Source organism: Chrysemys picta, chromosome 4 (genome assembly GCF_011386835.1).
Source record: "Chrysemys picta bellii isolate R12L10 chromosome 4, ASM1138683v2, whole genome shotgun sequence".
NCBI lineage: Eukaryota > Metazoa > Chordata > Testudines > Emydidae > Chrysemys > Chrysemys picta.
Genome location: NC_088794.1, coordinates 66,948,948 through 66,975,940, shown reverse-complemented (window position 1 = coordinate 66,975,940; position 26,993 = coordinate 66,948,948). Strand labels below are relative to the sequence as shown.

The 26,993-nt window shown below is 42.4% G+C and overlaps 1 protein-coding gene across 9 annotated transcripts in view; it reads left to right on the top strand.

Annotated features, from left to right (window-relative positions):
* Positions 1-26,993, top strand: part of METTL15 (methyltransferase 15, mitochondrial 12S rRNA N4-cytidine) — a 200,773-nt gene that overhangs the window by 69,460 nt on the left and 104,320 nt on the right. For all 9 annotated transcript variants that reach the window (XM_005286906.5, XM_042849109.2, XM_065592530.1 and 6 more), the window contains one exon: positions 22,236-22,372. In XM_005286906.5, the coding sequence (XP_005286963.2) occupies positions 22,236-22,372 (137 nt within the window). The remainder of the gene's footprint in view (positions 1-22,235; positions 22,373-26,993) is intronic.

Sequence of the window (26,993 nt, the reverse complement as noted above, 5' to 3'; positions counted from 1 at the left end):
TTATATCGGGTCGTGTTATACTGAGGTAGAGGTGTATCTGTTCAAACTCCAACTTTCAGAGAACAAAAATTACAGGGAAGGAGGTTTGCTCTTCCTAAAATAACTAACTGCTGATGTATTTCAAAACAATATCTAACACAAAAGAATTATTAGTTCTGTAGATTCTGAGCCAAAGAAGCCCATGGCCTCTGTGGCCAGTAGATGTGTTGAATAAAGTATGTTCAACTATAAGCAGCTCTTTAAAACTCTCCAAAATATCAACCTGAACTTAAAGTGTTAACATTACTACAGACTCCAAGTTGTGTTTTCCAGTTTTAAACCATATGTAAAATATCTTGCAATTTTTGAGAATTTTCCATAATATATCTGTGATCATACTTTGATGTAAAAGTTCTGTTAATATTTCCATTATGAGCCCCATGCCCCTCTTCCCCAAAGACCCCTAATTTAGTTATATATTTTTTTATGAAACATAACATATTGTCTAGATCCATGAGTAATTTTGTTCTTTCCTTCAAGAGTTGGTTGAAATAAATGGTGCATCTTTTAGCTAGTCTGTCAAAAAAGAGGTATTGGAGCACATTCTTGTTTGGCTAATTTGCAGAGTTAAAACTTTGTTTTCTTTCAAAGGTCTGAATGATTGCTTTATAATTACAAAAAAGTAACATTCTTCAACATGGTTATCTTCTGATAGCTGTATAGTCTGATATGTACTGACATAAGGCCTAATCCAAAGCCTGTGAAGTCTTTGGGAGTCTTTTCATCTACCTCCAGTAGGCTTTGCAACAGACACGCAGGGTCTAGGCAATGGAAGAAATGTATTGGTATGTTGTTCTGTGGCTGAACAACTCCAACAGTGACGGAGATTTGGATTAGATATTGATAAGATGTTTTAGCTGAGTTCAAAAAACCTCATCTTTTTCATTTTGCTTGTAAAATCATTTGCAGTATAGAACAGATCCTCTCCCTCAGATGCAGTTTCTTATGATGCCAGTGCTAGAACATTGTCTGAATTTACTGTATTTACTTGCATATTACTTTGCTTATTGTCCACCATGAGAAAAAAGTGTTAACTGTAGCAGAGTTTAACAATCTCATTTTAAACTTTCATTGACCAGAAGGCTAGATTTTTATCATAATTTCTGTATTTTGTATAAAATAGTTGAATTGCATTTTATTTTTATGTAGAGACTTTCAAAGCCAGGAAAACAGCTTTAACTTTAAATCCTCTGATGAGTACGGAATAGAGAACAAAATTCTGTAGTGGTAGCAGAATCTTTAAAGAAACATAGCTTCTCTTTTCAGTTTCATCAGTTGATCAGTGGTCTTGTTTTGCTAGCAGTTTAATTAATTGTTGTGTCCTAAAATCACAGCAGGGGAGGCGGGGAGGGAGAAAGACACCTCAAATTAGACAAAAAGTTAATTATTATAAACATGTACTCTTTCACTTTAATATATTTTTCAGAATTAGCCTGATGATGTGATCTCAGACTACTTAGTTAAAATGGGTGCGGTGGGAAGCATTGTAAGCATCAGTTTTGCATTTGTGTATATGATGAACAAAAATTATATGCAGAAAGAAGCAAAAAGATAAACAGAAGGGGAACACTCATCTTTTATAACTTGTTCATCTTGTGGTAGCATCTTGTCTCTCCTTAAAACTTAAGTTCTGTGTAGTGTGTGTGCGCGCGCGCACACACACACACACACACACACACACACACACACAAAATGTAAGTTAAGCCAAATAAAATGTATTATGACAGTGAATATAGGCATAAATTTGAGCTGTCTAATTTTGTAATGTATATGAGCTTTGAATTTCTTTACCATTATTATTTTTTCAGAGATGCTATACACTTGAGTCCCCAGTGCAGTGGAACATGCTGGTATGTGTATAACACCTCTGAAAATCAGTCACCATAATACAGACACTGATAAAATCTTGCTTTATCATTCCTTGCTATAACAAGTGGCTAATGAACAGAATTCCTTATTTTGTAAAGGCATAACTTCAATCTTAAAATCACATTATCTCATTTTATATATATTTTACCTATTAAAAATATTTTTAACTTGATTTTTTTCTCCAGTCTGTTTGCTGTGTGCATTTTAGAGCACCTTTGTGTACTTTTTCAATGTTTTGGTGGATTATTCCCTGGGGAAGAAAAAACAGTTTTAAAAAATTGTGGTTATGTAACCACAGAAATTGGTAGCAAGACATAAGGTAATATCTTCTAAATTTTTTTTTAAATGATTACTTTTCAAATTAACTGTTTTATAAACAATGAAATGTGCAAAAAGTGCTATAAATTGTTTCATGACCATGTAAATATTTCAACTTAAATAATACACAGGTGGTGCCTAGACCTCTTGACAGCCCTCTGCACAGAGATGAATTTCACCTTAAATATTTAAATAATGTGTTCTCATCTTGATGTATATGGAATTACATACATAAAATGTAACTAGTCAAGGTATGAGTATCTTTATTAAATGGAAAAGATTTGTACGTGTTTTGTCAAGATACTGTGTGTGGGTGTAGAGATTGTAGTTACTCCACTCTAATGCATGTCAGCAACTTTCAGTGAAAAAATAATTTATTCCAGTAGATAATTAAAACTTACTTAATTTTCTCTTTCTGCGTTCAGTCTTGGTTTTCTTGGGTCCTATGATTTAATTAATTTTGAAAAAATTATTAAAGGTTACCTGCCCTTGTCAAGTGGTAATGATGAACATGGGGGGGTGGGTGTCGGGAAGGATAGCTCAGTGGTTTGAGCATTGGCCTGCTAAACCCAGGGTTGTGAGTTCAATCCTTGAGGGGGCCACTTAGGGATCTGGGGCAAAATCAGTACTTGTTCCTGCTAGCGAAGGCAGAGAGCTGGACTCAATGACCTTTCAGGGTCCCTTCCAGTTCTATGAGAGGTGTAACACCACACATGTGCAAGGTGGTCATATTACCATGTTTTAGGATTACAGTATTAGCATTATTGTTTTTGCTTTTTTTTGAAAGGCTGATTTTCATGTTGCCCACCTTCTGTATGTTGTGACTTCAATGAATAAAGACGTTAAGGCATCCAGGCCTTCTTCAAGGCCCATCAACAGGAGTATTCAACCTTTAACAGCTGAAGAGCCATTTTAGCATCAGAAAAAGTCAAAATTATAGAAGAATGAAACATGTTCAGAATGCAAGATTTGTAACAAGTTTATAAGATAACCACTATGCCAGATATCAGAGGGGTAGCCGTGTTAGTCTGAATCTGTAAAAAGCAACAGAGGGTCCTGTGGCACCTTTGAGACTAACAGAAGTACTTCTGTTAGTCTCAAAGGTGCCACAGGACTCTCTGTTGCTTTTCACTGTGCCAGAGTAAACTGCAGATTTCAGATCTAGATTTTGAATACTCTAAGTAGCCATAGCTTTTATGATCTGGAGTTTTGTTTCAGCCATCATATACAGATAGGGACCATCTACAAAATGTTGATTTGGTGCTGCACCTGGGTGGAGGTACCTCACTCTACTTCCCAAGAAGTTTGCAGCATTCAGACACAGAGAGTTGGTTTTGGGCCTGTCTCTAAAGGTAATGGTTAATTCAGTTGTCCAAACAGGTAAATCAATTTGAGTAGTATTATTTAGGGCTCTAACAGGCAAAGTCTTTCAACTCTTTGAAGACGTTAAATTCTGTTTAAATGTTCCTCCCATACGTGTGCCTTTGTGACTTTCTGAGGCTTCATTTTCAATTGTCCTTTTTCTCCCCAAGGTAAATTTGCATTCTCATGAAGATGTTGCAAGAAGTCTTTATCAAACTTGCGAGGAAAGGCACATCGCAGGGATATGAAGTTGGGGTCTTAGGATGGGCATCACTGTAGAATAGTCTTCTGGATGATCTTCACTTTTGCCAGGTCCCAAGCCTATACTTTACAAAGAATGAGTCTTGTGGGCGGGGGCGGGGGAGGGGGGATTCCGGCCTGCTGGTGTGGAGAGACAGCTTTGACTCTTTCTGCATTTTAGCATCTTTGGATCTCAGACACATAGCTGCTCTATCAGTATTCTGGAACTATTTGCAGTTCATTTGGCCTTGCACACATAGGAGACTCTTTGCAAAGAATCCTTTTTCCTAATCTGCTGCACTTGTGTCTAAAGCTTGTTGCTTAGGGCATAAGTCCTCCATTTTCATTTCTTGGTGGAGAAATAAGTTTTAACCCAAGGTGGGATCAAAACTCATGCTTGAGCACATGGCTGAGTATCCCCAGGGAGTGGAGCTTCCACTGAGAAGGGTCTTCAAAGTTGTATCTTTGTTGGGGTTCATCAATGGTCGTTCGTTCACTATGTTCTTTGTGTGGGAATAAAGGTAGGGACATGGATACTTTATTCTTTTCCTTTATTCTGAGACTTCCCAGGAAAGTCAGATAAAACATGGAGCAAATCATTATGGAAGCCCAGACAGGAGTGTCTTGGACCTTTTTGAGCCTCTCTGGTTCATTAGAGACTCCTATTCTATTTGGAGCTTTTATTTCAAGGTCTGATACCTTTTGTCAACCCTGATGGCTGGAGATTGTACAAATTAGGTGTGGGAATGAATTTATCTCCACAGGAATAGTACTTGGCTATCAATTATAAAAGTGTCACTTGAAAGGCTTATTCTCAAATACATATATCCTTACTTACTGGGGAAATTGTTAGGTGCCAGGAAATGTTTTCAAAATATTTTACTTTTTGCAACAATGCTAACTTAACTTGTATCCCTAGGGTTTTTTTTTTTTTTTCTCTCTGAGTTCATGTCTCAGTTCATAGATTCTAGGACTGGAAGGGACCTCAAGAGATCATCGAGTCCAGTCCCCTGCCCTCATGGTAGGACCAAATACTGTCTAGACCATCCCGGCTAGACATTTATCTAACCTACTCTTAAATATCTCCAGAGATGGAGATTCCACAACCTCCCTAGGCAGTTTATTCCAGTGTTTAGCCACCCTGACAGTTAGGAACTTTTTCCTAATGTTCAACCTAAACCTCCCTTGCTGCAGTTTAAGCCCATTGCTTCTTGTTCTATCCTTAGAGGCTAAGGTGAACAAGTTTTCTCCCTCCTCCTTATGACACCCTTCTAAATACCTGTTGTAATACAAGCGAAGTTAAAATGCGTGATCTGAGCACACATCCTTCTGTTTCCCGTCTGTTTTCCCCTCCTCTTTGAAGAGGCCAAGCTTTTGGTTAGTGTTAGGTTTAATTCTGAAAGCAACTGTGAGTTCCTCCTTTGAGCTATCCTTTAGCTACTCTTTTATGTAAAGCAGCATTTTTGGTTGCAATAAGGACACAAGGGGGAAATGAGCTCTCTGTGCAATAGCTCCTGGGGGGGCACATGCCAAAACAGATATTCTTATTTTATTTGTTTGATACATATTTCATAAACCAGTTGTTCTCAAACTTTTGTATTGGTGACCCCTTTCACACAGCAAACCTCTGAGTGTGACGCTCCTTATAAATTAAAAACACTTTTTTATACTTAGCACTATATAAATGCTGGAGGTGAAGCAGAGTTTGGGATGGAAGCTGACAGCTCGTGACCCCCCATGTAATAACCTTGTGACCCCCTGAGGGGTCATGACCCCCAGTTTGAGAACCCCGCTTTAAGGAGTTTGGTAAAGTTGATTGTTGTATAAGTAGGGGCATTGCCAGCAGATTGAGGGACGTGATCATTCCCCTCTTTTCGACATTGGTGAGGCCTCATCTGGAGTACTGTGTCCAGTTTTGGGCCCCACACTACAAGAAGGATGTGGAAAAATTGGAAAGAGTCCAGCGGAGGGCAACAAAAATGATTAGGGGGCTGGAGCACATGACATGATAAGAGGCTGAGGGAACTGGGATTGTTTAGTCTCCAGAAGAGAAGAATGAGGGGGGAGTTGATAGCTGCTTTCAACTACCTGAAAGGGGCTTCCAAAGAGGATGGATCTAGGCTGTTCTCAGTGGTAGCAGATGACAGAACAAGGAGTAATGGTGTCAAGTTACAGTGCGGGAGGTTTAGGTTGGATATTAAGAAAAATTTTTCACTAGGAGGGTAGTGAAGCACTGGAATGGGTTACCTAGGGAGGTGGTGGAATCTCCTTCCTTAGAGGTTTTTAAGGTCAGGCTTGACAAAGCACTGGCTGGGATGATTTAGTTGGGGATTGGTCCTGTTTTGAGCAGGGGGTTGGACTAGATGACCTCTTGAGGTCCCTTCCATCCCTGATATTCTATGATTTTATGATTGTTTGTTATTTTAACCATCACATATTCCTAAAATACCCTCAAACAAACACAATAAAAACCTTGTTGTAGCAGAAACTATATAAAGAAAAGAGGAAATTGGCAAATACAATAGAAACAGTGAAACCTATTATGCAGAGAAAGTGTTGTCAAATGCAGTCTTGTTAAAAATAAACATAGGTGAACATTGTAATAGTAGTTGGTAAAATATTTCCAGACATAGGTATATGTAGGATGTTTTGTTTTATTGTTGTCTCTGTTGGCAGTGTCTTTTAATTTATGTGGTATTTTATTCCTGTTTACCTTAGGCTGGAATCAAAATTGAAACCATTAAACTTTTCACAAATATGTAAAAAGGGCTTCCTCCCATTGTTTACAAATGTCTGCAGTCCTTTATTTGTGGAATATACTGTTCAGAATGGAGGGTTAATAGAGCTATTTCTAAATTAAGGTGTGGATTATATTTTTAACTTTTCAGCCTTCAGTTTACTTGGACTTTTTATCAGAATTTATTTTTTTCACTTTTATTGTGTAAGATGTTAATCTTTTGTGGAAGAATTAGTAAGCTTTTATTGAGTTTTTAGACTTTTTTGTAGCATAGTATTTTAGTGAAGAGAAAAATATATTTACTATATCATCTTAGATAATGCTTAGGTATGAAAAGCAGTTAACTGTCTATTATCATATGCCAGTAATCCACCTCGGGTACATGAGAAAGTTAGCCCTGAATGTGATGATGCTTATATAAAAACCTTTAAAGTGAATTATGATTGACATAGTGTCAGCTGTTTACAGAATACATGTAATACAGGGTATTACAGATGTCTTAATCAAGTTTTTTGCTTATATTTGCGACCTTCTTCTAAGGAGTATAGTAGCTTTCTAGGCAACAAAGCTATTTTTCTGCTTCCTATATTATTGAATATGTGCAACACAGAAGGGAAATCTTCTGCTGATATTCTAACGAATTTAATCATTCTTTTATTGAAACCTAATATTTTGGATGAGTTGAGCAGTAGCTATTGAGCCCTATCGCTGATCTATAGTGATGATAAAATGCAGGCTGTTGTTAAAATTCATTCTAGAATTATCCATTGTTGTTTGTAGCTGTATCAGTTCCAGGATATTAGAGAGACAAGGTGCACGAGGTAATATCTTTTAGGGCTTGTCTACACTGGCAAATTTTGTCGCCAAAAACTGCCTTTTGGCGACAAAACAGCGATAGCGTACACACTGCAATGTGACTTTTCGGAAAAAAAACACCCTGTTTTGGCGACAAAAAACTTCCACCTGTGCGAGAGACTTTTGTCTTTTCCCCTCTCTTTATTGTCGACAGTCAGCCAGCTTTTTTTTCGATTTTAGTGGCCTACAGAAAGTGTCCCACAATTCCGATGCTGCCGCTCTGGTCAGCGGTTTGAACTCTGCTGCCCTGCAGCCAACCCGCCCCACCCCCTTGCAAGCCCCGGGAATTTTAAATCTCATTTCCTGCTTGCTGGCTCCCCAGATGAGCTTCCCAGGTGAGCATGGCTGGCTATCGCACCAAACACACTCCCGCTTGGACCACCCCTAAGTTGTTGGGTCTGATCAGTATATGGGGAGAGGAGTCTGTTTAGTCGCAGCTGCAAGTGACCCATAGGAATCGAGACACATATGGGCAAATTTCTCAAGGCTTGTGCGAAAAGGGCTATGATCGGGACACACAGCAGTGTAGAGCGAAGATAAAGGAGCTGAGGCAAGCGTACCATAAGGAGTGGGAGACAAACCATCGCTCTGGTGCTGCACCTAAGACCTGCCGCTTCTATAAGGAGCTGAATGCTATCCTCGGTGGTGACTCCACCTCCATCAACGATAGCCCCATGGATACTTGGGAGGCAGCAGAAAGAGGGGGTAACCCAGAGGCTGAAATTCTGGATGAAGAAGTCAAGCTAGAAGAGGATGTGGTGCTCCAAGTGGGGTCGCCCAGTGGGGCAGGCAGTCAGGAACTTTTCTCCACTCCAGAAGTGCTCAACAGGGAGCAGGAAGCAGATGAGACTCTGGGTAACTTGCTTGTGTAGGGAATTGAAAAGTGGGAGGTAGGTAGTGTTTTCTGTGAGCTGGACATTGCCCTGTGTAGTAAATCTGCATGGCCAAGCAGGGTGTCGATGGACATCGAGACCTGCAGGGAATCCTCCAGAGAGAGGCTCTGGAAAGTTTCAAAGAGGTATTTGTTAATTCTCTGCCACAGATTCCAAGGGATTGTAACCTTGTTAGCCCCCCCCCATTGTAGGAAACTATATCATGCCATTTTGTAATCACTGGAGCTGGGACCAAAGCGGCACATAGCTGAGCTGCATATAGACCTTGGTGAAAACCGCAAGCATGCAGCAGCTGTGCCCTGGTTTCCCTTGTTACCTGCAGCAGCGAGATGTCAGCCAGCAGGTTGGCTGCCCATGAAAAAGCGTGTAATAATTTTGAATGAGTTCCCTGCAAAGCTGCCCTGCAAGCCGTCACCGTTTTGTCCGTATGCACAACCACCCTACCCCCACTCCCAACACTCACCATGATTGGGGTGCCTGCTTAGAGTCTCTGTGAGAAAGTGATTTCTACTAGCAAAAGGCCCTTGTTACTAAAATGTTTCAGTCGTTTGCTGGAATGTAACAATCCCTCTTCTGTTTAGCACAGACCTTGAGGAACACACCACGCACCCCCACCGAGCGGCTTCGGCAGATAAGGAAGAACCCTAGGCGCAACAAAGAAGACATGTTCTGGGAGGTGCTGCAGCGCAATGAGAGACAGACCAGGGAACGCAAAGAGTGCTGGGAAGCGGAAAGGCAGGCCAGAAAAGAGAGTGCTGCATTTGCTAGGCAAGCAACAGAGAGGATGATAAAAGTTATGGAGGATCAGACAGAGATGCTCAAGTCTTTGATACAGCTGCAGACTGAGCAGATCCGTGGTCGACCTCCACTGCAGCACATGCAGATGCACAATTCTTTGCCAAGCCCACCCTCCTCTATGCCCACACATTCCTTTTCACTTCACATCACTCCTGAGTTTCCCCATCACTCCACCCCCTCTCACAGCTTGCACAATGATAGCTGGAGCTACACACAGTTATGAGCTTTTACTCTTTTTAAGAATAAATAAAGGCTAAGTTATTTAATGGTACAGCGTTTTTATTCTGTGTTCTACAAAAGCGTATAGCAATCAATTCACTCTTGGGAACAGGCTTCTAAAGCATTTTGTTGCATGGATCTTGAGCCCCAAAATTATACATGGATACACCAAAGAAGAAACTCCAAAATAGACATGTTACTGCCCCTCATTGTCAAACTGGTTCCTCAAAGCCTCTCTGATGTTAATAGCAGCCCTCTGGGCTCCTCTGACAGCCCTAGCATCTGGCTGTTCAAACTGCGCAGCGAAGCGCTCTGCCTCAGTGCTCCACACCTGAGCAAACATTTCACCCTTAGATTCACACAAATTATGCAAAGTGTAGCACACGGCTATGACCACGGGAATATTATCCTCTATAAGGTCTAGCCTGCCATTGAGACACCTCCAGCGACCTTTCAAACAGCCAAAGTCACATTCAACTACCATGTCGCACCTGCTCAGCCTGTTGTTAAAATGCTCCTTGCTGCTGTCCAGGTGCCCTGTGTAATGTTTCATGAGCCAGGGCTGTAAGGAGTAAGCGGGTCTCCCAGGATTACTATGGGCATTTCCACATCCCCCACTGTGATCTTGTGGTCTGGAAAGAAAGTCCCCGCCTGCAGCTTTCTGTACAGACCACTGTATCTGAAGATGCGTGCGTCATGCACCTTTCCAGACCAGCCTGCATTGATGTCGTGAAACGCCTCCAGTGATCCACAAGCGCCTGCAACACTATGGAGAAGTATCCCTTCCTATTGATGTATTCAGAGGCCAGGTGGTCTGGTGCTAAAATTGGAATGTATGTGCCATTAATTACCCCACCACAGTTAGGGAAACCCATCTCTGCAAAGCCATCCACTATTTCATGCACATTTCCCAAAGTCACGGTCCTCCTGAGCAGGATGTGATGCATTGCCCTGCACACTTGGAGTAATGCAACCCCAACAGTGGACTTTCCTACTCCAAATTGATTTGCAACTGACTGGTAGCAGTCTGGATTCGCCAGCTTCCACACAGCGATTGCAACACGCTTCTCTACCAAAAAGATAGCTCTCAATCTGGTGTCCTTGCACCACAGGTCGGGGGACAGCTCAGCACATAGCTCCAGGAAGGTTGCTTTACGCATCCTAAAGTTCTGTACCCACTGGTCTTCATCCCGCACCTGCATGACAATGCGATCCCACCAATTAGTGCTTGTTTCCCTAGCCCAAAAGCGATAATCTATCATATGCAGCTGCTCTGTGAATGCACAAAGCACTGATAAGTTGCTGCTGTCCATATCACACTAGGGTGACTGTGATTCATCCTCTGTCAGTAACTTTGTGAGAAACTCTGTGAGTAACTATGCTGCCATGCGCAATGTCCTCATGACCGTTAACATAGGAGAGAACTGTGGGATCCATCTTTTCTCACTGCAGATGCTGGCGTGCACTACAAGAAACTGACAGTTGGAAAAATGGCACGAAAGGAAGCCAGAAACCATTGGAGGCCTGGGACACAAAGCGGTGCATGACGGGACATTTTGCACGTCCCAGAATGCGCTGCGCTCTGTTTCCGCATTCCCACAATACCTAGCGATGGATGGTGTCGCCAGGCACTATGGGATACATACCCACAGTCCATTGCTCTCGCTGTCAACAAAGGTGCCCCGAATGTGGACATGATCTGTTGACAGAAGGAGCAAATGTAGACAGCCTTTGGCGAGTTTGCTTTTGTCGATTTTTCCTTGTCTATGTTAGTTTCATTGACAAAACTTGCCAGTGTAGACAAGCCCTTATTGGACCAGCTTCTGTTGGTAAAAAAGACAAGCTTTTGACCTACACAGAGCTCTTCTTCAGGTCTAGAAAAGGTACTTAGGATTGTCACTGCTAAATACAAAGTGAACAGATAGGAAGTTAACACATGTTGCAAGAGACCATTCAAGATGAAGTGGGCAGTCAACACCTCTACAGTCGTAGGACAAAAGAAGATAGGTGGGTTACAGATTTTTGTAATGAGCGTCAGTCCACACTTTCACAAAAGACCATGCGATCACTGGGGACTCTGTCTCTGATGCTATCTGTAACTTACCGGAAGTCCTGGCCTTCCAGAAGAGGTACTGCTCGGGAGTCACCTACAGTGGACCACCCAGAGGGACACTACTCGTAAAAGAAGAAACAGTTCAGTAACGATGGTTCTTAGAGACGTGTGTCCCTAGGGGTGCTCCACAACCCGCCCTCTTTCCCTCTACTTTAGAGTTCTTGTTAATGACTCTGCAGTAGAGAAGGAACTGAGGGATGTTAGCCCTCGGGCGCTGGCTAGCCTCGTGGTGCAGCACGAGGGGAGGGAGCGCATGTGTGGGCTTAACAGACACTGCTATGGAAGTTCTCCGATCAGCAGCACAAGAACACAAGCACCTACAGTGGAGCACCAATAGGGGGACACATCTTGAAGAACCATCATTCTTCTCTTTATGTCTCAGTACAACAAAATATGTAAGCAACTAACCTTCTTAGTCCCTACGACTATAGAGGTGTTAAATGCCTACTTTACCTTGAATAATAGTCTCTTGCACCATGTGTTAACTCCTTATCTGTTCCAACTTCTGTTTAGCTGTGACAGAGTTCATCTCCCTGACCTAAAAAACAGCTCTTTGTATACAAAGATATTACTTCACCCACCTTTTCTCTATTAGAATTATGATGACCATCTATAATATATTACATAACTAGCAGAACCACAGTCACCTTAACCCATTACAAACAATTCGTTTCAGTTTTTGTCCACACGGCAGTTTTTCCTGCCATTGCAAATCTCTTTGTATGTTTCTCTGTGTGCGTCTGCACTTGCCATACTGCCTAATTGTGTTTGTCCATTGTGTCAAAATCTGGGCACCTGTCTCATATTGCCTCTGCAGGGTACAAAGTGCCTGGAGGCTATGCATGCACCAGCGGCTTGTGAGACAATGCACTCTGGGTTATCATATCACATAAAGAACTGGGAGAAAGGAGGACTGGACGTTTCAATTACATGAATGTTATGAGGTACTGTCTGCACTGCAATAAAGAAGGGTTCTGAACCAATTTCAGGCAGGGAACCATTATTCCAGCCTAGGCCTCTCTCGGGGTGTACCAGGCTGTGTGTAGACAGACTATATCTAGAACTGGTTGTGCCAGTAACTGTTGTTTAGCTCTATTAAAAGTCTGTTAATGTGTACAGAGTATTAGTGATGAAACCTATTTACAGAAAGTAATTATAGTAAAAATATTATAAATGTTCTGGGGGGAAGAATTGTTATGGTAGAAAAATATTTTCTCTTTAATGGAACAGATTGTGTGTGTGCATGTAAGTGTAAAAAATATAAGAAATCTGTTTGTCAGTCCAGCTTTTGGGGACCAGCCAAATAGTATCAAATAGGGCCGGTGCAAGGATATTTTGTGCCCTATGCGAAAATTTCACCTTGCGCCCCCCCTCCCCCGGAGCATCGCTTATTATAAACTTTCAAAAATGAATACTGTATAATGTGACATTGTTCATTAGAATTAATACAAGGGGGTCAGAAGAGATAATCACAACGGTCCCTTCTGGCCTGGGGAACCTATGAGCAAGGAGGAGGCTGAGAATGCCCCCAGCTTGCAGGGTCAGTAAACGTTCCCAGGCTCTGACTACTTCGCCCTCCAGGGGGGACCCAGGGGCAAGGAGGGTAGAGCCGGGCTCTTCCAGGGAGCAGGTGAGGATCTCACTGGGGACCAGGGCCAGCTCCCCGGATTGGCACAGTGCCATCGTGTGTGGGGGGTGTCAGTGTTTGGAAGCGGCACCTGCGCCAGTCCTTTCCCCTCCTTCGCGCTGTGGGGTTTAGTTTCACTTTCCCTCGCCCCAGGAGGCGGTTGCACCAGGCCCCAGGAGTGGTGCGTTGGAGGGCGAAGCTCACCTGAGCTCAGGACTGCGTCCTTCCTGCCTCCCCCAAGGGCTCCGTCCCTCGGCCGCGCTGGTCACCGCACCCGGCCGGCTGTCTCCTCCTGGCTCCACCGCAGGCTCCCACTGACCATCCTGCGCGGCGCCATTCGCTGCGGGGGCAGGATTGTTATGGAGGCCTTGCTCCCCGCCCTGCCCCGCTCAGCTGACTCCCGTGATGCCGGACACCGCTTTTTGGCGCCCCCAAATCTTGGCGCCCTAGGCAGCCGCCTAGTTCGCCTAGTGGTTACACCGGCCCTGAATCAGTCACAAGGGAGGTTGAATCCTTTAATACTTTATTTTAATGTATTTAAAGTCAATATATTAAAAATAAAGCAAAGTGAAAAAACAAGTTGAGTTGTGACAATAAGCAATTTCTGCTGTGAATAGGAGAGGAATTTAGACAGCAAGACTAAAATGTTTGCAGAGTTTAGGCAGAATGAGTCATCATAGTAACACCAAGGCTTTGATAAAATGAAGGAAAAAATAAATTTATTGCAACATATTGTTTTGTTTGTGATGCAGCTTTTTTGTTTCTGGGGATTATTTCTTATATAAGCCTATGAAATGGGTACAAATAAAACAAGAAAATGTACTTAGTAGACAGCTACTAGCAGTGCCTGGCAATGAGATGATAAATCAAGTAGTTTGGTAGCACTAGCAGGCAAGCAGGTTCAGAAACACAAGCAGACTAGTAGGCTAACCCTCTGTATTTACAGGCATACACTGATTCATTTCAGATGTAGAAAATGCATTATTATGACAAATGTCTTCTTGTCATCCTATTCAGCAGGAAAGATTGGTAAACCCTTAGAGAAGTGTGTGATCTAGTCTTGATTGATTTGGAACACACCAATGATACAGTGGTCTATCTTACCAGTGCACAAATATGTCATTGTTCTAAAACAAATAACGATTTCTTGTGAATTTTTGTTTTTGTCAGGATATCCAGTATAACAATATGTCAAGATAAATTGTTATCTTGACATTTGATATCTTAATTGTGTCAAAGGGACTTTTTAAAAAAACTTCAGGGAAAGGTGCTAGGTATTTTCTCTGCTTTTGACCAAAAATCTGAAAGTTTACACTGGTTTGGATGCTGGATAATCATGATTTATTTTTTCTTATCTAAGTCTGTTGAACTAATTCAGTGTCATTTTGTTTTTTTGTCTTCTGTTTCCTTTTTAATCCTATTAAAAGGAGGAAAAATGCATTAATTATTATTGCAAGTCTTTCCTAATTAAAGAGGATCATGCATTTTTTTTTTTGGTCTGTCTCCTCCTGGTCTGTGGACTGTGGAAGGTGAGTGCCTGCTAACACACTCAGGAAACATGGTCTTGGTTAAATTAAGTATAGTCAGGTATTTCTTTGAGGCAAATCTCTTTATTTATAAAGAATGTCTAAAGTGCTGTTTCCTGCTACATTTAAATAGTTTGTAGGTTGCGTGCTACAGCTAGCATAATAAGTAGTTAGGTCTGTATTGTATTTTTATGTTGCTTTTACATTGTTATTTTTAGTATAGTTGTGCACCTCTGAGATTGACCTGCTCTCCTACTGCCCTATTAGATTGTAGGTCTTTTGGTTATTGCCTTCATTCTTTGCTTTATTTGTATGAGCCTTATCAAATCTGTAAAAACGTACTAATTTTGCAAAAAGTATGATGTAACAAGTTCCAGCTCAGCATTTCTTGAATATGTTGTAGCCCCTTTGTTGATGTCAAGCTGTCCTTTAAAAATGTCTTTAAGGTTGAAGCAAAGGGAGAAAATTAATATTACAAAAATGTAAGTATGGCCACGATTATTTGAAAGAATTAATGAGTATAACAGAAAATATATTTATTAGATGCAGTTCTGAATTTCACAAAAGCAGAACAGTGAATTCTATTTAAAAGAAAACGCACACATCCATATTAGTGAGAATGAAAAGCTTGTCTTTTGTGCAGAATTTTCAAGATCCGTTTTAATATTGTTGTTTCAATATGTGACCCTTGGGCTGCATCAGTACTGCAGGGCTTAAAATAATTCAATATTTTATCACATTTTTTCAAATCTCATTTTGTTAAAAATTAGAAGAAAACTAATTACAAAGCTGTGAGAGGTGTAGAAGAGTAAATTTTGCTGAAAGCTGAATGTGGAGGTGAGGAGAATTGCACAATAGTTTAAACCACAATAATATGATGTGTCATAAGGTATTTATCATAAGATTTCTTTTCAATAGAAAATAATCTTGTATACAAAATTAAGAAAATGGAGATTTTGTAGCTGTATAACTATATTAGAGAGAATGTCATAAAGTTTCTATTTGCTGCCATCCATGTATCATTAAAGAGCTGAATATTTTCTAAAATGTACAATCACAAACTGAACATAAAATTCCCAAGGGGACATCTTAACTACCTTAACTACAGGTAATCTTTTCTGGTATTTATAGGACTATGGGGATAGAATGTCATTTAGTTGTATTTGATTAGAAAGAATCAGTTTAGAGCAGCAGTTCTCAAACTATTGGGTGGGCCTACCAAGGAAGGCACGGGAATGAGTCAAGGGAGGTAACTGCCGGCGATAGATGGTGTCGCTCGGCACTGTGGGATACATACCCACAGTCCATTGCTCTCGCTATCAACAATGGTGCCCCGAATGTGGACATGATCTGTTGACAGAGGGAGCAAATGTAGACAGGCTTTGGCGAGTTTGCTTTTGTCGATTTTTCCTTGTCTACGTTAGTTTCATTGACAAAACTTGCCGATGTAGACCAGTCCTTTTTGTACCAGCTTCTGTTGGTGAAAAAGACAACAACATGAAATTCAACGAAGACAAATGTAAGGTGCTACACTTAGGGAAGAAAAGCCAAATGCACAAATACAGACGGGTAACTGGCTTGACAGTGGCACTGCTGAAAAGGATCTGGGAATTGTGGTGGATCACAACCTCAACATGAGTCAACAATGCGATGCTGTGATTAAAAAAAGCAAATGCAATATTAGGTTGCATTAACAGAGGCATAGCTTACAAGTCATGGGAGGTGATAGTACCGTGCTGCTTGATACTGGTGAGGCCTCAGCTGGAGTACTGTGTCAAATTTTGGTCACCAATGTATAGAAAGGATGTAGAGAAACCGGAAAGGATCCAGAGGCAAACTACAAAGATGATCAAAGGGATGGAACTCAAGCCATATGAGCAAAGGAACTGGGTATGTTTAGTTTGGAAAAGAGGAGATTAAGGGGGACAGCAGTCTTCAAATTCTTGCAGGGCTGCCATAAAGAAAGATGGAGAAAAGTTGTTCTCTCTTGCCACAGAGGGCCGGACAAGAGGCAATGGGTTCAAATTACAGTATAGCAGATTTATTTAGATTAACTTTCTGGAAAAACTTCTTAACTGTAGGACAATGGAACAGACTGCCTAGGGAGGTTGAGTTTTATGATCAGTTCTTCTTTATCTATCAAGACATGGTCTAATATAGAATTGCCCCATTTTGGATGCAACAATTTTTGAGTTAGGAGGTTGTCATCTATGATATTTAGAAATTCCAAGGATGTTTTAGTGCTAACAGCATGGGACCTCCAGCATATGTCATCAATTTGAAGTCACCCAAGTTCACACAGCCTTTTTTCCTACCCATGATAGGTCCATAAGGAGACACTCATCCTGTTCCCTAATGAGAGCTGATGGTCTGTAGCAGACATCAACTAAGGCCTTGTCTACACTGGCAAGTTTCTGTGCAGTAAAGCAGCTTTCTGCATTGTAACTCCCGAGGTGTACACACTGCCAAGCCACTTAGTGTGCAGAAATTGCGCAGTTGCAGCACTGTAAAAAAAAAAAAAAAACACTCAATGAGAGACGTACAGCTTTCTGCACCAGGGCTACAGCACCGCGGTGCCAGTGTAGATACCTTGATCGCTTACAGCACTACAATTGGCCTCTGGGAGGTGTCCCACAATGCCTGTTCTCGCCTCTCTGGTCATTGGTTTGAACTCTACTGCCCTGCCCTGAGGTGACCAACCGTGAGTCCCACCCCTTAAATTGCTTGGGAATTTTTAAAGTCTCCTTCCTGTTTACTAGGTGACGTGTGCAGCGGTCTGAGCGCATCTTTCCAGGTGACCATGACTGCTCCACGCACCAGGTGATCCCCCGCTTGGAGCAATGCCGAGCTGCTGGACCTCATCAGCATTTGTGGAGAGGAGGCTGTCCAGTCCCAGCTGCGCTCCAGCCATAGGAATTATGATACCTACGGACAGATTTCACAACATGACAGAAAGGGGCCATGACTGGGACACACTGCAGTGCAGGGTCAAAGTGAAGGAGCTGCGGAACACCTATCGCATAGCGCGGGAGGCAAACCGCTGCTCTGGTGCTCTGCCCAAGAGCTGCCGGTTCTACAAAGAGCTGGACGCAATACTCGGGGTGACCCCACCTCCACTGTGAAGGCCACTGTGGATACTTTGGTGGCTTGTGAGTCAGTCGAGAGTGGACCGAGACAGGAAGAGGAAATCTTGGGCGAGGATGTGGAGGGGGACCCAGAGGCAGAGGATGACTTGGAGGTCAGAGATGCATGCAGCCAGGGGCACTTCTCTACCCCGGAGGAGGCTAGCCAGTCACAGCTATCGGAGCTTGGCAAAGCGCAAACAGGAGAGGAGGCCCCTGGTAAGTGGCTTTGATTTTGGGAATCACTGAAGTGAGTTGTTTGGGGGAAGGAGGGTTGCAGAAAGCCAGCTTGTTGTCTGTATGATGCATGTACCACCACATGCCTAGTCTGAGTGGCCAAACAGGGTGTTGATTGACTCCCTCACTTCATGGGAAGCTGTCTCAGAGATCTCCACGAAACTCTCATTGAGATACTGGGCAATCCGCTGCCAGAGGTTCTTTGGCAGAGCTGCTTTGTTTCTTGCCCCATTTAAGGGTAACTTTCCTGAGCCTCTCTGTCGGCACTGGGGAGGGGGAGGCATTGCTGCACACAGGCGAGCCGCATAAGGGCCAGGGTGGAAGCCACGGTCTTGGAGAAGACCCTCCCTTGATTTCCTGCTTATCCTCAGCAGTGAGATATCTCTTATAATGCACACAGCCTGTGGAAAATGTGGGGACAGTAATGATTATAAAGCCCCCACACACAGTGCTGGTTCTCCCAAGAGCCATGTTCCCAGTATACAGTATGGTCCTTGAACACTGATTTCTCCTGCCCTTGCAGGTACTCACCATTTTGAGGGTCTTGTGGCTCACGTGTGCTTGCCTGGGGTCAGCCAGTTAGTGACAGGTATGTGAATACTGGCTTTGTTTTAAATCACTGAATCAGTGATCTGTGTGTTGCAAACAATACCGCTTCTGTAAAATGTTGCATTTTGGCTTCACAGATATGACCATGAGAGCCCATCCTCCCTCTTTATTGCCGGCTGAACGGCTGCACAGAATTAGAGAGCGGCCATGAAGAACTAAAGAGGACCTTCTGAGTGATGTCATGATGCACTCCGTGGCCAAAAAACAAGAATTGAAGGAGTGGCGGTACAGCGAGAAGAGGTACCGAAAGGAGAACACAGCGCCCCAGAACGAAGCCACGGAGCGGCTCTTAAAAGTTATGGAGCGCTAAGCAGACACACTCCATGCGCTACTACACTGCAAACTCCATGCCCGCCCTCCCCTGCAGCCGCTGTCGCAAAACTCTTTCCCATGCGCCCCCCAGACACTGCCAACGCACTCTTATCAACTTCCTGGCTCCAGTCTGTACCCGCTGCATTCCACTCCTGCCCTGTCACAGTCCAGCCCTGCAGACTCCCAGTACTCACTACACTCAACACCTATCCCTCTGCAGTTTAGCCCTGCTAAAGTACAGTACCCGCTGCACTGGACTCCAAAGGACAAGGTTGCATATGATACCTGGACATACACAAATCTTTAACTGTCCTGGGACCCTACTTCCTCCTGGGACCCTCTTTTCCCACATCCCTCACAGTGCTGATGTGTTTTTTTTTGTTTCTCTCTCTCCTCCGGTTGTTGTTTTTTAATAAAATAATTGTTTTGGTTTGAAAGCAATCTTTATTCCATTAACTGAAATCAAACAGTGCCCTGCAAAGCAACAGGCAATTTTCTTAAACCTTCATAGTGAATCGTCTGCACCAATCACAATCACCTCCTAGCATTACAAACACTGCACTCCCGAGCATAGCAACAAATATTAGTGGATTGCAGCTTCAAATTGCTGCCTCAAGGCATCCCTGATCCTTATGGCCCTGCGCTGCGCCCCTATAATAGGCTTGGTCTCTGGCTGCTCAAATTCAGCCTCCAGGCGCTGAGCCTCAATAGTCCAGCCCTGAGTGAAGCTTTCACCCTTCCCTTCACAAATATTACGGAGCGTACAGCACGTGGCTATAAGCATAGGAATATTGTCATCGGCCAGGTCCAGCCTCCGATATATGCAGCACCAGCGGGCCTTTAAATGACCAAAAGCACACTCAACAGTCATTCTGCACTTGCTCAGCCTCTTGTTGAACCGCTCCTTGCTGCCTTCAAGGTGCCCCATGTATGGCTTCAAAAGCCATGGCATTAAGGGATAGGCATGGTCTCCCAGGATCACAGGGGGCATTTTGACTTCCCCTATGGTGATCTTCTGGTCCAGGAAGAAAGTCTCTGCTTGCAGCTTCTTGAACAGGCCAGTGTTCCGAAAGATGCATCAGTCATGCACCTTTCCGGACCAGCCTGCGTTAATGTCTGTGAAATGCCCATGGTGATCCACAAGCGCCTGGAGAACCATAGAGAAATACCCCTTCTGATTAATATACTCGGTGTCTAGGTGGTCTGGTGTCAGAATTGTAATATGTGTGCCATCTATCACTCCTCTGCAGTTAGGGAAGCCCATTTGTGCAAAGCCATCCACAATGTCACACATGTTGTCCAGAGTCACAGTCTTTCGGAACAGGATGCGATTAATGACCCTGTACACTTCCATCAACACGAATCCAATGGTCGACTTTCCCACTCCGAACTGGTTAGCAGTCTGGAGTAGTCAGCTTCCACGGTTCAATCGCCATGCGCTTTTCCAGTGACAAGGCAGCTCTCATCTCGTGTCCTTACGCCGCAGGGCTTGAGTGAACTCATCACACAGTCGCATGAATGTGGCTTTCCTCATCCAAAAGTTCTGCCGCCACTGCTTGCCATCCCAGACGTGCATGACGATGTGATCCCACCACTCAGTGCTTGTTTTCTGAGTCCAAAAGTTATGTTCCACTGTGGTCAGCACCTCTGTGTCATAGCTACTATGCGTGGCGAGATCAATATTGAACTGCTCTTGCCTCTGTAGTTTAAGGAATAACTCCACTGCCGCTCGTGTTAGTGAGAGCGAGCAGCATAGTGGTCAACAGTGCGGGATCCATTCCTGCAGAACGAAGAGGCAGAGCACGCAGTCCGCAAACTGTTGAAAAATGACGCCAAATGCGGACGGATGCACAGGATGGGATTGCTGGGATGTAAAGCAATGCATCACGGGCATCGGGACAGGACCCAGGATGCCCCGTGACCTCCTCTGCCTTCCCACAACTCTTAGCGGCAGAAGAGGAAGAGATACTCTGTGGGATAGCTGCCCAGAGTGCACCGCTCCGAATATCACTGCAAGTGCTGTAAATGTGAACATGCTATTGCGCATGCAGCTGACAGTGTGAACACACAACAGTGGTTTCCCTTCAGCGCTCTCTGAGTGGTGCTGTCACTGCCAGCGATGTAACTCTGCCAGTGTAGACATACCCTAATACCCCATCTTCTGCTTTATCTGTTAAGACATTGATCTATAATCAGTCAAGATAATTTTCTTCTGAGTTATCAGTGACTTGGAAACAGGTTAGTCCATTTTTTATATAGAATACTACTCCCCACTCCTTTTTGCCCTCTTGATCCTTCCTAAATAGCTCATAACCATTGATTTTAAAATTCCAGTCATGGGAATCATCCCACCAGGTTTCAGTAATACCAGCTTGATCAAATTTATGCTTATAAATGAGCAATTCCAAATCATCTTGTTTGCTACCCAGACTCCTAACGTTAGTGTATAGACAGTGCCTGGATTACAGTGTCTCTGTAAATGTGCTCCTTTAGATAGGCAGTTCCTTGAAAACTACCAACTTTTCCTTCCTGTTTTTCTGGAAGCTCCTAATTTTGGAACGGTTCACATGTTCAGTACAGAAGGGATACAAGTACAAGCTACAGACCACTGGTCCAAACATCAGTTATTTTCTTTTTCTTCTATAGGACTCTACTTAGCTTAAAGGAAACCTTTAGCATTGCAGCTAAACCCAAGCAGTGTGTAGACTTTGAATGAGAAATAAGAAAAGGTGCAACAAGAGAAAAGGAGAGGGATTCATGGTGCAAAAAGGAAAAATATACTTAGGGAAAAAATGAAAAGGGAAATATAAAGCAGATGCAGAAAAGTGGAAAGAGACGAAACAGCTTTAGAGGTGGCAGGATGTGATGTGTGGGGGCAGCTTGTAAGGGAGTTCATTTGCCAGCCCATCACAAGTTGGGATCCAAAAAAGAAGTTGTGAACCACTGGTGCTTTGTACATACCCATCATCCTTCCTTTTAAGCACAGTCTTACATGTTGCTGAGTAAATCCTGTGAAGTGCTTAGACCCTTCAACCTCCTTTGAAGTCAGGAGGAAGGGGAAAGGGGAGATATGATGTTGCAGAGAAGTGACTGATCTCATCTTGTGCATAGAGGCTCCCCTCCATGTGGGATCACAATCTGAGCAAAAGAAAATAAATGTGAATTGGTTTGCTCTATTCTTCGAAGCATGTTCAATGAAAATTGCTTTAAAATGTTTTCAAAAAAAGCTTGTGAAATGGATTTAATATTTATTCTTCCACACCATATTAGAGAGGTTAACTAGAAAAGGCTTAAATCAACAGTAGGTTTCTTTACCTTATATTATTAAGTAACAGTATTATTTCTTTTGCATTCAACAGCGTATGCTTGATATGACGTTTGGAGCAGGAGGTCATACTACAGCTCTTCTACAGAAAGTAACTGATATTACAATATATGCACTAGACAGAGACCCAGCAGCTTATAAAATAGCTCAGCAACTTTCAGAATCATATCCGTAAGTAGAATTCTGCTTTTCTTGCCTTATCTATGGTATTTATGGGGTGTCAAGCACCATACTTTATCTTTTGTGTATAAATTTAAATGGCTATAGTACTACACTATGTGCCTATTAGTTTCATTAAAAGAAAGAAACCTACCTTAAGTCACTTTTGACTTTTTTGCATGTAAGGTTTAAATTTTTATGAGACTAGTTGAATTTAATGCATTTTCTCTGCTGCTGCTGCTTGCCCTGTGTGCTTTAGCTAGTCATTGCAGTGTTTAAAACTGAGTGTGATCAGTTTAATTTGGGATTATTCTAGTAACAAGCTTGCATTTAAAAAATTTTTATTGCACACCAAATTAGTTTTGCCACAAAAGAAATCTTTCACAACAAACAAGAAATTGATTTAATAAAAGCTTAGTTTTTAATTAAATTATGAGCTAATTAAACTGTGACTCATTTACACTAGACAGATTCATAAAAAACAAATAAAGATAATTTACTGAGTTTCAGTATTATATTTCCTGCTGTACTTTGTGATTTGTGCCGCTGGCTTCAGAATGTAGTCATCAAGTAAACAAGGTCACAATCTTGTGTCACAGTGTCTGCTAGCACAGACTCCTGTGCCCATATTTTACTCAGATCTTAATTTGCTAGGCAGAAAAGGACAGGTAATACAATAGTGCTCTTAAGAAATGTATTTTAATAATTCCTTTGTTAATATTACAAATGTTATATTCTTTGATTCTTTTTTTTTTATAAAGAGGTGACATTCAAATCTATGGCAAAAATGCTTTTAGATTAAATGGTGAAGTCTTTCAACTTCCTTTCTCTTTGTTGCATAACATTTATTTTGTTTTCCCATAGAAATTTAATTTAGTTTATATGCGCAATTCACGTCTCACTTGTAACACAACCATCTTTTTTTTTTTGTTCTGAAACTCTTAATGTTCATCCCAAAGCTAACAAATTACAATAATTACATTAGTACAGGTGACTGGGATAGATTATATAGTTTATTTCTTGATATAATTTGGTGAAATCACATTCTGAAGCATGAACACTATCTCTGTGCACTCAATTTTATGCCTGATATTTATGCTGCCCCACGTAGCAGTGCCACATTACTATTTGGAGTTCCAGGAGACCTATTGCCTTGTTTCATAGAACTTAAAAGTAACTATTTTGTGAACTCATCAGATGACAGGGATAACTAACATTATCTTCAAAAAGGAGTCAAATCTTTGAACTTGCCTTGGAAGCAGTGACTGACTGGGTGAGTGAAAACAGCCAGAATAGTGCTTCTACATTACTATCTGTATTGGGGATGGGTATACGTGTGAGCTAATAAATTGGGTTCAAAGCATAGTGGATGGAGAGGAAACAGGAATAGATGAAGAAGAAGAGGTGAGAGACAAGGAACAAGAAGCAGATGGGGAAGGAGAATTAGGAGCCAAGATGGCTTACATTTCATGGAAGATTCTGGAAAATATATTGAAACTGAGAAGCCAAGTAAACAAACGGAGAGCACAAAAGACAGAAGGAATTCTCAGAATCAGAGCCTGTTTGGCAAAATAGGTAGAACAGATGAAGTATATTGGGGGCAGCAGAACATTATTTTGTGGGTAACTGTGGGCTGATAGGGAGCAGACATATGCTGTGTTGCCTGGAGTAGTGGTAGTTTGGTGAAAGTATATCAAAATACTAACCAGGCAACTCACCAGTGGTTGTCATCATAAGTTTCAGTGGTGTGTGCTGATGTGGCCTTGCTTCATCTTCAATGATGGGCCAAAGTAAAGGGAAGAGAATGAGGACAAAATAACAAGGTAACTGAAGACAGTTTGGCCTCAAGTAGCAGTTCCATGGCCAGCCAAACAAAGAGCGTGTAGGCATGCTTGTACATAAATGTGTGCAGCTGAGTAGGCCCATTTCTAAAAATATTATTGTTTTGACTTGACCAGGATGTGGAAATTGTGTTAGTATAAAAAACAAATAAAACTGAAGTGCCTGGGAGTTTGTTCTGGAAAAAATTGTTTTTTTGGAGGAAGGAAACGTCCTGCATTTTAGAAGACTTTACAGTATTTTAAGAGATTTTATGTACAATCTCTGTATAACCTGTGTATTAGATTTATCTTTCTTCCAAAGAAGAGAGGAAACTGGAGGAGGGACAGATCCTCCTTTAGAGGAGAGGAGACAGAGAGGAGACACCTGGCTTGGGCATCTCATCTTCATACATTCTCTGCAACCCCAAAGATGCTGATACTTTACTGTTGAAAGGCTAGGGGCCTCAGAAATGACTCAAACAGCCATCAACTCTCCTGTTGCTTCCGCTTCAATTCCCCTAGCTGTTGAGCCCTCACCTCCTAGCCCGAGATGACTTCTGGAAATGCCAAACTCTCCAAGTCAGGCAGAGGAGGGGGAGTTTTTCCTCTGAGTCTAACAGAGAGAAGGATTAGATCTTCTTCGCCTTACTTTACTGCTGGTCATTATTACCCCAGGCTTGACCCTGCTCAGCAACCATTATATCAAGGGGGAGGACAGTCCAGACATACGGCCTTCCTCTTGTCCTCTTGATATTACATTGGGATAGTGAGCAGTCCCAATGCCTCTGATTTTAATTGCCACAACAGATCATAGAACAGCAGATAGTGCAGATTACAACAATCCTATATTAACACTGTAAATAGTTAATTAAATACAAAAGAACTATATTAAAAATACTTCATTTAGGTTGCAAAGTCAAGTACTTGAAAGTTAAGAAATGCCAGGTGTAGGGGCGTCTTATTAATTTTGCCTTCTTGTGAATCCATCCTAGCCACTGAAGGATGTCCTGTTGAATAATAGAATGTAGTAATGTAATCAAGACTATCATAATGTATACACACAAGGGAGGTGAATTAGAGTTGCTCAGGCAACCTTAATTCTGGCATTTCTTAACTTCCCAGTGCTTCACTCCCAGAGGGGAAATTGGCCACCAGCACCACATGATGGGTCTTGGGGATGATTGAAGGAAGCCTGGCCTCTCTCTTCCCCACCTCTGGGATCTCTGTCTCCATATGGAACCCCCAGTGTGGTGGTAAGAACATGGGTGGAAAGTTATGGGAGGAAGTCCAGCAAGGCTTCTCTTACCTTCTCTCCCGCCCCTGTAGGTATGGGTTTCCTGCCCCATGTGATGCCCACAAAGGAGCCTATATGATGAGTCCTGGAGAGGGCAGTGGCTGGCTTTTCTCCCTCCCCTCACCACACTAGCAACAGCTACTTAGACAGCTCCCACATGTTCTCTGTATGTTCATGATGGCATTAGCTCAGTTCGAGGCCATGTCTACTATACGGGCGCCACAGTGGCACAGGTACAGCTCCATAGCTATGCCGGTGTAACGCCGTAGCATAGTCACAGACTACACAGATGGAACCTCCACCTCCCTGACTTGCAAGGGTGCCACTAGAATAGCAAAACCTTTCCTGTTAAGTCTTCTGTACCATTTTGTATAGAAGTATCACAAAAGGAAATAAATAGACTCAGCTAGTCCAAATCTTACATCCAGGAGATCAAGGCAGCATTCACAAAACAAAGAGGAAGACACCCACGCTGCTCTATAGATCGATAGTTCTGTGACTTAAAGTCCATTTTCCCCTAATGAACAGATATCCTACTCAGCCTGTTTTCTGGCAGAGTTTGCTTTCCCAACTAGATGAAAAGATTTTGGAAGTGCCAGGCATTATTCTACCCATAGAATCAGATTCTGTATTTGTTTCCAAAGTAGAATTCTCTTTTCCCATCCCTTCTTCACTTTTGTTTACATAAGACATGCTGATGTCTAATCAGAGAATTACAGCTGATGTAATTTATTATGACAATGTGAATTGCAGAAGGGCTTCCTCACTCCTCTTCATGTCAATAAGTTGATGTGAAGTTATTCGTATGGGCACTGAAGTTGAGGCTCTCAACACTATAGACTCATGTCCATCAAAAGAATCCTTGTGGATTATTTCTGAAGTAGCATATGTCGCAACCGCTGTTTGAGAAATCACTACTTGACCAGCTGAGACAGAATTAAATCACACACTTAAATAGTTCAGAACATACAGATGCAGTCTTGTGTTTTGTTTTGTTTTCTCCCTGCATCTCCCATTTATACAGCATTGGAATGACTTGATGGGTCATTTCTCCAGAGAGATAAGAAATTTATCTATCTTGTGCAGTAGTTTGTTCATAATTCAGATTGCCATCTTTAAGTAGCAAAACTGTTTCCTTATGGCATACACAGCCTTTATTAATCTCACTAGCTTTGGATGATCAGTTCTGCTTCACAGTTGTAAATGAATGAGCATTTTTGATGTATGTATAAATTAAAATACATTTTGACTGGACTGTTCTTCAAGTGCTTGCTCATATACATTCCATGTTAGGTATGTGCGTGCCGCATGCACTGTTGACAGAGATTTTTCCCTCAGTGGTATCCATTCAGCTGGCTCTGGTGTCCTCTGGAGCCATGCGCTTATGCACCAGTATAAGAGGCACCGCCAGCCCTCACCCTCTCAGATCCTTCTTACCGCCCGTGACAGTTGCTGGAATGACCCTTCTTACTGTGGCAAGGCTTCTTCCTAGTGATTTTTGGACTCCTCCTTCGTTCAT